Genomic DNA, 16,785 nt, shown 5'->3' with positions numbered 1-16,785 from the left:
ATATTGATCAATAGCTCTGCTGTTGGTCAGGTTAGAGACTCCAAAATCAACACACACATCAGTGGCATCCCTACCCTTATGCTACATTCTCTGGTTTTCAAATAATTCCCTCTGCCTATTTTTAAAGAATATTTTATTATTATTAATCAATATTTACACATATATTGATCAATAGCTCGGCTGTTGGTTGGGTTAGGGACTACAAAATCACCACACACATCAGTGGCATCCCTCCCATTAGGCTACATTTCCTGGTTTTGAAATAAGTCCCTCTGCCTAATTTTAAGGATTTTTTTATGATTATGGATCAATATTTACCCATATATTGATCAATAGCTCTGCTGTTGAGTGGGTTAGGGACTCCAAACTCACCAAACACATTAGGGACATCCCTACCCTTATGCTACAACCTCTGGTTTTCAAATAAATCCCTCTGCCTAATTTTAAGGATTTTTTTATGATTATTGATCAATATGTATCAATATATTGATCAATAACTTTGCTGTTAGTTGAGTCCAAATTCCCCAAAAACATCAATGACATTCCTCCCTTCATGCTACATTCTTTGGTTTTCAAATAAATCCCTCTGCCTATTTTTAAGGATTTTTTTTTTTATTAATATTGAGCAATATTTACACATATACTGATCAATAGCTTTGCTGTTGGTTGGGTTAGGGACTCCAAAATCACCAAACACATCGGTGGTATCCCACCCCTTTATGCTACATTCCCCGGTTTTCAGATTAATCTCTTTGTCTAATTTTAAGGAATTATTTACTATTATTGATCAATATTTACTAATATATTGATCAATAGCTCTGAGTTTGGTGGGGTAAGGGACCCCAAAATCATCACACACATCAGTGACACCCCTCCCCTTATGCTACATTCTTTGGTTTTCAAATAAATCCCTCTGCCTAATTTTAAGAGTTTTATTTATGATTATTGATCAATATTTACCCATCCTTAAAATCCTTAAAATTAGGCAGAGGGATTTATTTGAAAACCAGAGGTTGTAGCACAAGGGTAGGGATGTCACTAATGTGTTTTGTGATTTTGGAGTCCCTAACCCAACCAACAGCAGAGCTATTGATCAATATATGGGTAAATATTGATCAATAATGATAAAATATTCCTTAAAATTAGGCAAAGGGATTTATTTGAAAACCAGAGGATGTAGCATAAGAAGAGTGATGTCACTAATGTGTTAGGTGAGTTTGGAGTCCCTAACCCAATCAACAACAGAGCTATTGATCAATATATGGATAAATATTGATCAATAACCATAAAAAAAATCCTTAAAACTTGGAAAAGAGATTTATTTGAAAACCAGAGAATGTAGCATAAGGGGAAGGTTGTCACCGAGTTGTGTGGTGTTTTTGGAATCTCTAACCCAACCAATAGCAGAGCTATTGATCAATATATGGGTAAATATTGATCAATAACCATAAAAAATTCCTTAAAATTAGGCAGAGGGATTTTTTTTGAAAACCAGAAATTGTAGCCTAAGGGTAAGGATGCCACTAATGTGTTTGGTGATTTTGGAATCCCTAACCCAATCAACAGCAGAGCTATTGATCAATATATGGGTAATTATTGATCAATAATCATAAAAAAATCCTTAAAATTAGGCAGAGGGATTTATTTGTAAACCAGAGGATGTAGCATAAGGGGATGGATGTCACTGATGTGTGGGGTGACTTTGGAGTCCCTAACCCAACCAACAGCAGAGCTATTGATCAATATATGGGTAAATATTGATCAATAATGATCAAATATTCCTTAAAATTAGGCAGAGGGACTTATTTCAAAACCAGGAAATGTAGCCTAATGGGAGGGATGCCACTGATGTGTGTGGTGATTTTGTAGTCCCTAACCCAACCAACAGCAGAGCTATTGATCAATATATGGGTAATTATTGATCAATAATCATAAAAAAATCCTTAAAATTAGGCAGAGGGATATATTTGAAAACCAGAGGATGTAGCATAAGGAGAGGGATGTCATCGATGTGTGTGGTGATTTTGGAATCCCTAACCCAACCAAACTCAGAGCTATTGATCAATATAAGTGTAAATATTGATCAATAGTCATAAAAAAAATCCTTAAAATTAGGCAGAGGGTATTATTTGAAATCCAGAGAATGTAGCCTAAGGGGAGGTAAGCCACTGTTGTGTGCCGTGATTTTGGAGTCTCTAACCCAACCAACAGCAGAGCTATTGATCAATATATTGATAAATATTGATCAATAAACAAAAAAAATCCTTAAAATTAGGCAGAGGGATTTATTTGAAAACCAGAGGTTGTAGCATAAGGTTAGGGATGTCACTAATGTGTTTGGTGAGTTTGGAGTCCCTAACCCAATCAACAGCAGAGCTATTGATCAATATATGGGTAATTATTGATCAATAACTATAAAAAATTCCTTAAAATTAGGCAGAGGGCTTTATTTGAAAACCAGAGGATGTAGCCTAAGGGTAAGGATGCCACTGATGTGTGTGGTGATTTTGGAGTCCCTAACCCAACCAACAGCAGAGCTATTGATCAATATATGGGTAATTATTGATCAATAATCATAAAAAATTCCTTAAAATTAGGCAGAGGGATTTATTTGAAAACCAGAGGATGTAGCATAAGGGTAGGAATGTCACTAATGTGTTTGGTGAGTTTGGAGTCCCTAAACCAATCAACAGCAGAGCTATTGATCAATATATGGGTAATTATTGATCAATAACTATAAAAAATTCCTTAAAATTAGGCAGAGGGCTTTATTTGAAAACCAGAGGATGTAGCCTAAGGGTAAGGATGCCACTGATGTGTGTGGTGATTTTGGAGTCCCTAACCCAACCAACAGCAGAGCTATTGATCAATATATGGGTAATTATTGATCAATAATCATAAAAAACATCCTTAAAATTAGGCAGAGGGATTTTTTTGAAAACCAGAGGATGTAGCATAAGGGGAGGGGTGTCACTGATGTGTGGGGTGACTTTGGAGTCTTTAACCCAACCAAACTCAGAGCTATTGATCAATATATTGGTAAATATTGATCAGTAATCATAAAAAAATCCTTAAAATTTTGCAGAGGGATTTATTTGAAAACCAAAGAATGTAGCATAAGGCGAGGGGTGTCACTGTTGTCTGTGGTGATTTTGGAGTCCCTAACTCAACCAACAGCAGAGCTATTAATCAATATATTGGTAAATTATGGTCAATATGCATTTAAAAAATCCTTAAAATTAGGCAAAGGAATTTATTAGAAAACCAGCAGTTGTTGCATAATTGGGAGTACTTCATTGATGGTTGTAGTGATTTAGGAGGGTTTACCCCAACTCAAAAAGGGGAGCCACTGATTCTTTTTGAGGGCATAAATGATTAACAAGCATTTAAAATAAAGCCCCAAAATTTATCAAAATAATTCATTTAAAAAACGAGTGTTGTAGTGCGATCATGAAAATGTCATGAATGCCCAGTGATTTTGGACTCTTTATATTAAACAATATTGGAGCTATAGATGAATATACAGTTTATTAATGATTTTTAAGTACACAAATTATCCAAAATTAAACAAACGCTTTTTTTATTCAAAAGCACTGTCCCAATATGATTATGTTAATGTCTTTGATTTGTTCGTTGAATTCATAATCACAAATTGTGGCGTTATTGTTTTTTTCCCCCTCCTCATCTAGTAATTTGCAGACTGTCCCTTGCGCGCTCGCCCAGCCTCTGCTGCTCATAGAGCTCAATTGCGTCTTTTCACCGAAAGAAACGGTTTAAATATTTTACAAATGTCTTTTTTTGACATTGTAGCTGGTAGTCTGTGTTACGAAGGAGGCATAAAGGCGACTTTGGTGTTTCGACGACGTTTTATCTGAGAGGTATTGATCGCGAAAGTCCGAATCTGCCAATATCTTGCCAACTTTACTTAAGTACCTTTCCCCTATTTTCACATTTTTTTCTGTGTGTGTGTGTTTTGTAAGCACATCGCGAGATACTTCATTTTTGTGCTTCTGATCGAAGCCCTCTTAATATAAGAGGGTCTGACGAGTGCAAATTGGCTCAGCTTGTAAAATGATAGACTGATTATGATATTGAAATATGAAATTTTGTAAAATGCCCACCTCGGCTTGTCATTGTATCTTGCATTATTGCGACATTTCTTTTTAAACCGCATCCAAGCTGGTTAGACCGAATAAGATCGAGTGCCATGTTTTCAATACATTTTCCCATTTTTGTCTTTAATATAGACCAATTTTTTTTCTTTTGTAGCCACTGTGTGTTTCTTGACTGACACCGTGCAGTGTATGGCTCCCCTAAAGTTAAATATGGATATATTGAAAGATGGTGCTCAATCTCATTCACTCCATTCAAGTGTTGTGAAGACAACTCGTGAAAATTCTTTTTTCCGCATATCATTCACAATTTTCAGTTTTCCGACCTGAAAGATAGTTTTATGATATCTGAAGAAAAATGAAAAGATATATTTGTCCGAGTGGCAGTTTATGTAATCCTACGTATGCTTTGACAAGATGAGTGATATGTTTTGTAAAGTGCTTTGTTACACCTCCAGCAAATGTGAAAACGCTTGATAAGTAAACTCATATATCTAAAAGGCAAGAACTCTGATCTACTGACATTATTTAAAATCACAAAATACAGTAAGTAAACATAAATACAAAGCCAACTCAAAATAAAAAGTGATAGCATGTATACAGAGAACGATACGCTCCAAAATATTTTTTATATGTTCATATGTGGCTCCCAAAGAAAAAAGTCAGATGAATACACATTATGCAAGCATGTATGGTTTGTGACTAATGATGGAAGGAGAAAATAACGTACACTGTCATGTCTTTTTTATATTTTGGCATCAAAATTCTTTTTGGGGTTCTTCATGATGCTCATGCCACATATCTCCAAAGTTTTATAAAACTCAGTTGTTTAGTATTTGTCTAATGCTGAGAACTAATCACTGACATTCAAAGCAGCACCTCTCACCATTATTTTTTGGTGCTTGACACAACTTGTGATTAAGGTGACTCTATTGTCATCATTTTCTACTCACTGTAAACACAAGGGGACATTGTCTCATTTCAGTATCAATTGAAACATTTCCAACTTTCCTTTTCTGTGCATCAGGACCGCTCATGCGCAGGGTAAAGCCGAGGCAGCTGTTGGAGCGGCCCAGAAAGCCCAAGAGGAGAGCCGCATGGCCAGAGTCACTGCCAAGCAGTTCTCCCCTTCATTCCAGCACCCGGGAAATGGTAAAGTATCAATATTAAACTACCTGTATTATTATTATAGTCAAAGTACCTAAACACTATTATTTATTGCAGTGGTTCTAAAATGGGGGTACGGGTATCCCCGGGGGTACTTGAAGGAACTCCAGGAGGTACTCAAGATTTTAAATAAAACAAATAAACATGCAAAAATCCTTTAAAAAAAATATTACATTAAGTAAAGGTTTCAGGAAAATAAGTTCATAAAAAAATATATGTTCTGTCGGTTATTCAATTTCATTATTTTCAAAACCCAGATTCTCCCCCCATACTAGAATAGTTCCACCCGACAAGTCACATGGCACAGATCTCGACTATGATCCCAAAAGAAGACACTTTAAGTTGAATATTTTTTATTATATGTTATTTCTTTTTGAGTACAGGTCTGACACTTTATGTTGATTATTTTTGTGTTTAATTATGCACTGTATTAATATTAAGCTATTGACTTATTTTTGTGAACAGATCTCTACCATGAGGACGATTTATGTTGAATTTTTTTCTGTGGACGAGTTTTTATTCAGAGTTTCTTTTTGAAAATAGGTCTGACGTTTTATCTTGATTATTTTTTGTGGACAAATATTTATTAGCAATCAAGTTATTTCAAGATTCGAGATTCAAGTTTTATTGTGTTATGCAATAAAATTCTTCTTCTGTTCATTTCCCTGAGCAAGAACCGTTTGAATTGAATGACTCAATTAAACATCCGCCAACTGCAGGAATGGCTCCATGTTACCATCTTAGGCTCAGTGTGTTTCATTTTTCCGAGCTCGAACCCTAACCCAAAATCAACAACCACACCTGTCCTATTTCTGGTCTCTTCTCTTTATCGCAGGCATGGAGGTGCAGCGTCCCAAATGTCAGGTGTCCAGCGAAGTAGAGGCCGAGGGCTTGTCCAGTAGCGCCGGAACGGCAGATAGCCCCGACCTCTATGTGAGGAGCACAGGCTCGGATGACCCCTCCAACGCCACACCAGATCTCAGTCCCCCTTCTTCCTCACCTCCCCATAGTCCTCCTGCCTTAATTCGGCCAGCCCAACGCAGCAAAAGTGCTCGCTTTCATCGGCAGACTGCGGTCGACCACGGAGACAGGGGGAAAGAAGGGGGAGAGCGGGGTGAGAAAGAAGGACCTGGCGGGCAGACAGAAATTCAGGTCTTGATAGAGGGAGGCAGCAGGGAGAGTGAGGGTGGAGGAGGAAAGGTAGAGTACATGCGGGCAAAAAGCTGGAGTGAGGAGAAGAGGAAAGGTGTCTTCCACAAAGGAGGAGGGGGAGTCAGCGGACAAGGCACTAGCAGGACCAATGGACACAAACACAGCTCCTCCAATCACAAGTCTCGGGAGCATGGTTCATCTAATCATAAACAAATTAGGGGAGACAGATGGACAGAGACACCCTCGTCTCCCTCTTGGACGTCTGGGCATAGCGGTGCGCACAGCAGGGGAGGGCGGCTTCTTGAGCAGGACGAAGAGAAAATGAGCAATTATGAAATGGAGATGAAGCCTTTACAGCCCAGGGACTCCGCTACCCACAAGACCCACGGGCACGGGGAGGAGAAGCACGGGCACGGACACTCTCACGGAGAGGGGCGCTCGCACACACTGCAGCGACAGAGACATAAGAACCGAGACGGGAGGGAAGGGAAAGACCAGCTGGAGAGTGCACGACCGGGCGACAAGGTGGATACTCGACCTATACGACGGGACCTCACCCTCTCCCCTCCTCTGAAGTCCTCCCCCATCACCCCGGAGCAACAGGATCACGGAGTCATTCAGCACAAAGGCCACTCAGTAAGACCCTTACCTTACGCAGCCCACGCCAAGAAACAACATTCAAAAAGCTGGCCCCACAAATCACAAAATAGCTGTACAAATGGTACACAATCGGTTTTGCGTCACTCCAATTTATTTGATTTGGTTTTAGATACAGTGTTTCACCTAGAAACATAATTTTCAGAGGTTCAACTTTTGTCAGCTTTATTAACTGTAGATGAAATATGTTGTCACATTTTAACAATCTATTAACTGTAGACGAAATATGTTGAGCAATATTTTAACAATCTTACAGCGACACTGTGTAAGACTCAGACCGTTTTTCATTAAAAATGAATACATTAAATTATTACAAATTTCAAATACTTGCAAACAAATCTTTTCCGAACGACCAGCAGTATGTTTTAAATATAATCGTAGCTGTAGTTATCATTCAATTGTATTTGATGGTGGGGGTGGAACCCCTCCTGAGGCGGCCATGTCTGTTATAGCTACAAACAGCAGGAGGAGTGTTTATCGCTGCATTTACCTTAATACCCCCAAAGCTCCCACAGGCGCATGCGAAAAATTACACATACTCCCTTTAAGTGTAATAAGAGTGATTTTATAGGTGTATAACAAAACTTTGAAATAATATATTACTCAACCACTCTATTGCTTCACATTCCAACTTGCAACCTTCTTTGCACTTCACAGTCCTTTGTTTTTTTAACAATTTTATTGTTGACCTCTAGTTTGCAGTGGTGTAAAACATGTGATAATGCAAATTACACAAAGAGAAAAGATGTCAAAGTCATGCTATTTGCTAAGCTTAGCTACAAATGACACAAAGTCATTTGAGACCAGAATTAAGGGCATAGGTGTTTGACTACACTTTTCATAGAAGTCTGGCTGGAACTGTGTTGAAGCACAGCGCATCCAACTTTGAACTGCAAAATTGCAAGCAATTTCATAAGTGGCTGGATATATTTTATATGTACAAACAAAAATTAAGAAATTAGAAAAAACATACAGTATACTGGTAGTAAATGAAAATGCTTCAAATAAACAAATAAATACTTCAATGAAAAAGCATATGATAGATGAAAAATGTTTAGCTAAAAAACTAATAAAAATATTAAACTTAAATCAAAAGAGTGCAAACATGTATAATAAAAAAACAAGTGGAAAAACATTGAACGAAAAAAATGAAATGACACACGGTACAGTGTAAAAAAAAAAAAACATGAGTGAGGAGGAAAATCAAACAGACTGTAATAAATGAAAAAAATTATAATAAGCTAATAAGCAATTGAAAAAAAACCCATAAAAAACTACCCAAAAATGACAAGTATTTTTTAATGCAACCACAGCGATAAGGAACAGCTTAAGAAACACTCTATTACTATTGACAAAAGTCAGTTTCTTTTGTTCGACATGTTGTGTGCAAAATTAAAATCACCACTTCATCACCCAGAAGCTCTGCACCGCTAAACATCCATTCCCTTAAATCAATGTCCTCAACAAGAAACTCCTTAGAGTTGCAAGGTTTTTATCTTGGAAACTATTCTAAAGAAGCATTTGTTGTACATGTCCAGACAGAGGATTTCCTCCGTTATTATAATGTTAGCTTTTCTTTCTGACTTGCCAGGTGCGTGGCCTGAGCCATGTGAATCCAACACGATCAGACACATAGCAAATTATCCTAGAATGGGAAATGGGCTGTGGGGAATACTGAACACTGCGTACGGATGTACATTATACAACTCAACAATTGTGTGTGCATACAGCTTCAACCTCCATAATCACCGTGGTTCACTTTGATATCCTTAGTCTACAAGCAGACGACCCTCTGTGATGTTATGTAGCAGCTCGGTTGCTTGCTGGCTTTCATTGTGTGACCCTCCTTCGACGCACGCATGCACACGCACACACACACACACACACACACACACACACACACACAACACTGTCTCACGCAGGCACTGAGAGAAACCCAATGGTTCTCTGCACCTTGGTAACAGCAGATTGGCAAAGTAGGGCTTCCTCGCAGATGCCCCCTATTGGTTAACTAGCGCTCTGTTGCTAGGGAACAGCTTATGCCTTGCTTCCATACTGGCCAATCGGTGTGTGTGTGTGTGTGTGTGTGTGTGTGTGTGTGTGTGCATGTGTGTGTGTGTGTATCAGCAACAGTGGTGGCGGGGAGTAGGTTGAGGTGGGATGTGTGTTTGCAGCTGCAGAGAACCAAGCGGGATTTGTGTAAGGCAGGTTCACAGCACACAGTTATCGTCACACTGAGATAAATGGACGCCAGAACCTTTGAACAAGCTGGATACTATCACACTCCCTGTGCAATGACGTCATTAAGTTAGTTTGCCTATAAGGGACTTAAAGGTTGCCGTATGTATTTTGAAGTGATGTGCAATAACCTTGGTGTGACCTCACCTGTTGCTAAAATATGTACTGAATACCACATTTCAATGAATTATTCTTTTCAAACCATACACAGTAATTATTAAAAGCAAAATACATTTTTGAATAAAAGTGCATTTGTATTTGGTCAGTGGAACAGGTGTCTTTTAGTTAGTTATGACAGAAGATAGTGACAAAGACAGGATGCTGTAAGTTGAGCTATGAGTTATTTAAAAAATGGCAATATACATACATATTTGGTCAAAGTTTGTTTTTTTTTTCTTTCACTTTCCTGCACTGTCTTTTCAGTTGCTGCCTAACCAAAAAGTTAACAATGTTACAACGTTGACAAAGTTTTTTTCTTCATAATTGTCCATTGAGCTTTGGGATATACTCTGACGTACTCTAACTCGAATGGGAAAATTCCAGTTCGGTCTATCTTTTCAACACGTGCTGTACAATACATCATCAGAATAATTAAGTCCTTTTTAGTGCACTGAATTGGCGATTGAACATTATTTTAGAGCAACGTTGTGTTGTTTATATCAGGAATTGCGGCTCATGATTCACACTGCCAGCACCAGTTTGTGACTCAAGTTACCGAAGCTGCAAGTTAACAATTTCAGAACAAAAGTAAACCAGGGTGTTTGTCTCGTTACATGACTTGGTATGTTTAGACTTATTATGAAATTCTCATCACGTTTGATGATGTGTTTTACTGCCACGAAGACCATCAATTAGCAGCACAGAGCATTGACAGACAGCACATGCACCTGTGTACTCTAAAAACAACAGCCAAAGAAAATTGATTATATGTTGTGCGGGGATGAAAACACTTGTGGCATTCAACTCTCGCCAGATCCCGTTGCACGAGCTCTTGTCCCACGCTAATATATATGTATGTGTGTGAGTGTGTATAATTCCCTCTGAATTACTGTTGAAATACATTCATGGATTCATTGAATGAATTATCACAGCTGGATGGATCATTTAAAACTCATGTTAACACCCTTGCCCCCCTTGGGAGTACATTGGTGGGGCGATTAAGCAAGGTCGGAGGATAGGCTACATCTCACAACAACATGACAGTCCTCCTGAATTTTTATATACAGTAGTGCAGTGGTTCTCAAAGTGGCCTAACTGCAGGGGGGCCGTGAAATAATTTGGGTGTTTTGTAACTGATTTAGTTTATCTTTTAACAGTTACAGAAGTGTGCCTTGTTTGGCTCAGTCTTTGTTTTTTAGCGCCGTCTCTGACGGCTGTTGGGTTCTTGACTCCTACAAATATGTATACATTTAAATGACTCTATCAATAAAATTAAACAAAAACAGTCGATATTAATCAGTTAATCAAACGAGTTGTAATCATTCATATTTCAAATATGTTTTAATGGCATGCCGTGATCAGCATAACACAACCGTTGGGTGGGTGTCGCACGGTTGTGCTTGCTCGGTGATCTTCAATGCATGCATACAGTACATCATCATCGGTCAGCCATACAGCTGTGTGAACGTGCACCATTGTGTCTTGAATGGACCAACAAGTTTACTCTTTGCATAACATCAAACTCAGTGTGCACTTCCCTTTCACCCCGATTCCTATTGCAAACGAGGGATAGCGCCAGGATTGGCTGTGACTCGGCATGTTTCGTCCAACAGCAGCACAAACCCGCCGATAATTTTTCCATGCACAAAGTTGAGCAGATTACCAAAAGAGAGGAACCGCCACCCACGCGCACATTTAGACGCACATTGCACCAAGACTTGCATCTGAGCACCAAATTACGGTCCGATGTGTCAGTAATCACAACAAAAATATGAAATAACCAAGACCTGGAGGATTTCGATGTTAGGCCTTCACCATGATATGTTTCCTGTTAATAACGAAACTTTGGCACTTAGGAACAACACTGTGAGTGCGTTTATGTATTATATCCGCCACTCATTGTGCTTCTGAGTAGCAGTTATCTTGCTGAGGAGATTAAGAAAGAGCAGTCTGTCAGAAGGATTCCATCCACCTGTGGCATGATGATATGCCATAGATCTAGGATAAGCCTATTATAGAGTTCATCATCAGAAACCACATCATCACATTCATGAGCAATTACAACAATGTCTCAGTAATGCTGCTTTCAAACAGTAAATGTTAGGTTACATATCCTGCACTGTATATACAGTATAGGCCAAAAGTTTCAACATCATTCAATTTCTTCAGGTAATGATGGCCACTCATTTTACTTTAGTTAGTTTCTTGCCATAATATGAATCTAAACAGTTGTCCACCATATGAAATTTGTCCAGTCGGGCTGTATGATCCCCACTGTAAACATAAACATAAACATAAATTCCCCCATGAGTCCCACTGAAGCAAGGAATTCCACTAATTAACCCTGAAAAGTCACACCGATGGATGGCAAACTATTTCAGGTGACTATTTTTTCAAATAGGGATAAGGCTTTCTTTTTGTTTGTGAAGTGTAATTGCAATAAAATAACAATTTTAATCTTTTTTTTATTTTAGTTTCAGGCACTTAGATGCACTTGTTTTTTTTTTTGTTTTTTTTCTGTTTTAGACGAAGCTGTAACCCGTATAAACACTGTAAATGATAATTGCCGTCGTTGAAAGTTGATTTATATTGCCTTCTTGCTTTAGGTATACTTATACAATTTTTATAGATAACAATCTTAGTTATTGCCAACACCTCGAGTGGTGGTGGCGGTGTGGGGGGGTTAACTCTCATTCCTAGGGGAGAGCTTTACAAAATATAATTGACAAGCACTGCTAAAAGTCTACAGTCATGTGTAATTTGGCTAACGCACGTAAAAACGTGCCCTGGAAAGTTTTGAAGATTCTCTACCTTTCAATGGAATAACATCTCTCTTGTTATCATAACATAAGCTTACAACCACGGAATGTCTGAAAATTTCTTTGTGTTTTTGTATGCCATTATTTACCAATAGCACTTTGTATTTTTCGCCCCTGCAGGCCCGCAGTGCAATCCTGGTTGCCGTGGTGGTTCTTCTCAACATTGGCGTGGCTATTTTGTTTATCCACTTTTTTATTTAAGCCTTGTTTTTGGAATGAGTCTACACATGCTACATTAAAGATCTATAGTTACTATGAGGGATCTGCTGTCCCTTTGTGTTCCTGGAAAAACGACTGCAACAGAAGAGGACATCGAGGGTTTCGATCCATTTTGGCCCAAAAGGTTTGGGCTGAAGATGGCTGATTTGTGAGTGTGTTCAAATCGTAGTCCAGAAACCATGAAGGCGACACTGCAATGCAGAGCCCAATGACGTGGATGTAAGAAAAGTACACCAGCCTTGGTGAATGGGCTGTATAATACGGTCCAGAAACCAGACTAAAGTGAGCTTGAGTAGTTCACATACTGACTAAAATGGGTCTGATTCCCAGGCCCTGGCATTATAGAACATAATGCCCGCTTCCACTGTCTCAAGACAAAATATATACCTTTTTCATCTTCAAATCATAGTTTACAACAGATTTATAATATTCCTTTGAGAATAATTTCTCTCATGTATGATATGTTGATGGATATATTATTTATTTTGTAAGCCCGTCACACGACTCTACGGCATATGACTCCAGCTTTTTGGTTCTTCCACCTGACCAAATGTTCTTAGCGATGTTATATTTGTTTAATCTCTGTCAAGAGAGGAAATGCAGGGACTGAATCACAGCACCACCTACAGTAGAAACACTCTTGAAGGTTTCCCGTCCATGTAACCTGGCCATGCGCACACACACACACACACACACACACACACACACAGTCCTGGCTTGTTTGCCATCCCACTCTTTCATCAGACGTCATCAGTGTGTGAGTTAAGTTCATGACTACGGAGTGCCTCCACAAAGCCATTGTACGTTTGCAACGAGCGGAGAGAAAGTCTCATGAGGACATGGTCTCTACGCAACCACATCCAGCATACCACCATTTTCCGGCAGTGATGCTCATTCTGTCTTTCCCTCCTACACTTTCCAACCTCTGCACACACCAGTCATTGAGCTGTGCGTCCTCTCAGACGGTGGTAGTTCAGGGGCAGAGGCTCCTTGGTATAGTCTAAAATCTGCTGCACAACTGGCAGAGGATTTTAGAGACAATATTCAAGTGTGGATGTGACAAAACAAAATCTATCCCAAATTATGTTTTGCAAGTGCCAGGGTATAGCCAAGATTGAAATGTAAGGATTTTCCACTTCTTTTTTTTTTTTTTTTAATCCGGATGAACCTACTGTATACTGTCAAATTTACAGATAACTTTAAACCTCTGAAAACCTTTGAATGCACATCCAGACCTGTTCATTTTTTGTGGTCTTTGTACAACTTTCTGATCTCCAACTGGCTGAATTTACTGCAGGTGTTTGATCAAAAGATTGACTCATACAGTTCTTTTTTTTGTATTTTAACAGTCCTTTTCATCGTGCTATCGCCATTTTTACATTTGGAGACCATGACAACACCTAACTGATTAATCGTACCTCACCTAGGCGTGACTTCCAACTGGATGTTTCACAGAGCAGTGGACACTGACAAGTATAGAATATAAACAAGAAATGTTAACTAGAAATATTACAGACATGGACCTTTAATTCAGTGCATTGCAGATTTCTTTTTTTCATTAAAAAAAAGCTATATTGCGGAGAGACGAGCTGTGAAGGTTCCCTGCATGCCAGACAGATGAGTCAACTATAAATGCACTTGCCAAACTGCGCTCCTCGGACGTCAAACTACTGCAGCGCAGTCACAGTAACTGTAGCATTATCCCTTCTCATTCCCATCCCTTTGGCTGTAATCTCACGGAGAGCCACGGTTATATGAGCAGCGCCCTAAAGTCTAATTAGAGTGAAGCCTGTAGCTGACCAAACATGATAACAATCACAATTTACATTTGAACTTCCTATTTAAAAAAAAAAGAAAAAAACACATGCAGCAACTGATACTATTCCTAAGTGAGCTTGCGACTAGAGATGAAAAAGCTCTTTAGCACCTCTGCCAGCCAGCCATCACTGTCTATGGCAGTGGTTCCCAACTTTTTGATCACCGCGGCACGGTCAACGCCTTAAATTTAGACTGCGGACCGGGGGGGGGGGGGGGGGGGCTGGCTGCAAAACCACATCACAAACGTATGGACGGGGCTTTCTGTCGCTGTTGTAGTTTTTGTCAACTTTTTTTTTAATCGCGCGAGGAGAAGGGAGGGGAGTGGAGCGAGCTTGCTGTCCACGGTATGGAAGAGTACTATACAGACCATGTTTTGAAATTGAGTTGATGGTGCGGCATGCAAGTTTTTTCCTCCCCTCTGTGGCACACTTTATATCGTGATGATGATCCGGAATCTGGGGAACACTCCTATTAAATCCACATGACTGAAATCCCCCGTGACTATGTGTATTGCCTTTGGGTATTTATTGAGTTGGGAGCTAATGGTATTATGTAGTAGGCTAAAGGCCAAGTTAGCATTTGCATCCGCTATACACACTGCCATGAACTACTGATGAAAACTCATTGAGTGAATTGTGACGCTCAGCTACTTGTTTTATAGAACAGTAAGCTGTGCAAAAAGCAATGAAACAATGAACAGTTGAAGATGTGCATTCAAATTTGAGTGGACAAAATAAGATGAGCCTTTTGTTAATATTTTATATTGAGTTCATCATGAAATTTCATCTAAAAGCCCAATGCCACTTACTTTTTGTAAGTTGTGTGTTTCAGTATTGAATCTGACGACAGTAACAAACTGTATTAAAGCATACCGGCTACATTTTTGATAAAGTATGTCAAAAAAATGTCTTGCTTTTGTCGCAGGTATTGGCCTAGTGGTTTGGCATCAAGCATTCTTTCCTCAATATGGAATTTAAGAATGGCTAATCACATATTAAACAAAAGCATGATTTTAATCAACAATGGTGTACATAATTGTACTTTCTATGTTTGGGAAAAGGCCATTAAAACGCCAGCTCTGTATGCAGCCTGAGACATTTGCACATAACTGTAGTGTGGTTCAATTGTTGTACAAAGCAACAAGTAGGTTCAAAGTCTGGTATGATGATTTTTTTTTTTAATATACACTTTTGTGCACTCTGCTGACAGTCTCCAACTTTCAAGATCTATAAAGCAGTCTCTAAAATCCATCTGGCAGATCAGCCTATGTGCGTGTTCGCATTAAAGAAAGTTTGTGGGATAGTCCAAACAAATGTGTGTCCATCCTCCTTTCATGGAAAGTGGCCACCTGGTACTGACAACAGTTTCAGCTGCAATTTTGACTGAGAGGTTCTCTCCTTCCTGTCATTTCTCCCCATACTTCATGAGTTACAACCCGAAGGCAGAAATTATTTTCATCTATTTGGGTCCTATACTGATAAAAAAAGGTACTGCTGTTTGTCGTCAGCCTGGTGATGATGCACCTGTTACACTGCAGCATGTTACAGCATGCCAAGCTCTCTCTATAGTTTGAATCTTTCTTCCTTTCCTTCCCCTGTTTTCTTTATTTCTGGGAATTACTGTTTTGGTTTTGTTTCACGTGGAGAAATTAATTAAAGTGTTTTAAAAAACGACTATTGACTTTTTATTTGTCTCTTTTTAACCCCGAGTGGAGCATCCTTACTGAAGAAGGTGAGATGCATTGCTTGTTTTTTTTTTTTTTTGGTTTGCTTTAACAACCAATCTAATTCTTTCATGCTCCTTGAAGGAGATGGGTGTTTATCCCAAGAGCAAGGCGATTTAAATGAAAGGGGAAAACTGTGTTGTATAAACTGAATTAAGAAATTAACAGCAATTAATACACCAAAAACTTTTAAACGTACAATATTCCTATGTGCTTTTCCATCCAAATTGATAACGGGTAGTATTGCGTGACTTTCAATATGATCCTTTGCTACCATCTACGGGTGTTTGGGTTAAATTACAACACTGCGACTTCCGGCGGGGTTTTTTTTTTTTTTTTTTTTAAATCCAAGCTTCGGACAAAACTTCACACGTAATGCATTACAAAGACGGTGAACAGTAAATCTCTATCTATTTATCCTCATGTAAATTGTATTGAGTAAGAAATAACCTACATTAATTGAGCTATAATTACCAAATTGATTATTTCATAAATAATGATTTTAAAAATGTACATGTAAAATAGTTTATACTAATAATGTTTTAGATTAGACTTACATTTTTAAATCATCTTTGAAATTTCATCGGACTGTCATAAAAAGGTCAATGTTTAAAAAGTATGGCGGTCCCCTCCGTGGTGAAGGATGTCGCTTTTTCTTCAAGAATGTGCAACAAAAGAATGCATATTCACACCCCGGGCGACTTACACACACAATCAAGTA

General features: G+C 38.7%; 1 protein-coding gene across 2 annotated transcripts in view; it reads left to right on the top strand.

The window, feature by feature from the left end:
- Positions 1–16,014, top strand: part of jph3b (junctophilin 3b) — a 54,334-nt gene extending 38,320 nt beyond the window's left edge. For both annotated transcript variants that reach the window (XM_088417654.1, XM_088417655.1), the window contains exons 4-6: positions 5,140–5,264; positions 6,115–7,067; positions 12,425–16,014. In XM_088417654.1, the coding sequence (XP_088273780.1) occupies positions 5,140–5,264; positions 6,115–7,067; positions 12,425–12,505 (1,159 nt within the window). In that variant the 3' untranslated portion in view covers positions 12,506–16,014. The remainder of the gene's footprint in view (positions 1–5,139; positions 5,265–6,114; positions 7,068–12,424) is intronic.
- The last annotated feature ends 771 nt before the right edge of the window (positions 16,015–16,785 follow it).

The sequence above is a fragment of the Hippichthys cyanospilos genome, chromosome 6 (assembly GCF_059441005.1).
Source record: "Hippichthys cyanospilos isolate Australia breed blue-spotted pipefish chromosome 6, RoL_Hcya_1.0, whole genome shotgun sequence".
Classification (NCBI taxonomy): Eukaryota; Metazoa; Chordata; class Actinopteri; order Syngnathiformes; family Syngnathidae; genus Hippichthys; species Hippichthys cyanospilos.
This window is presented reverse-complemented; position numbering and strand designations above follow the sequence as displayed.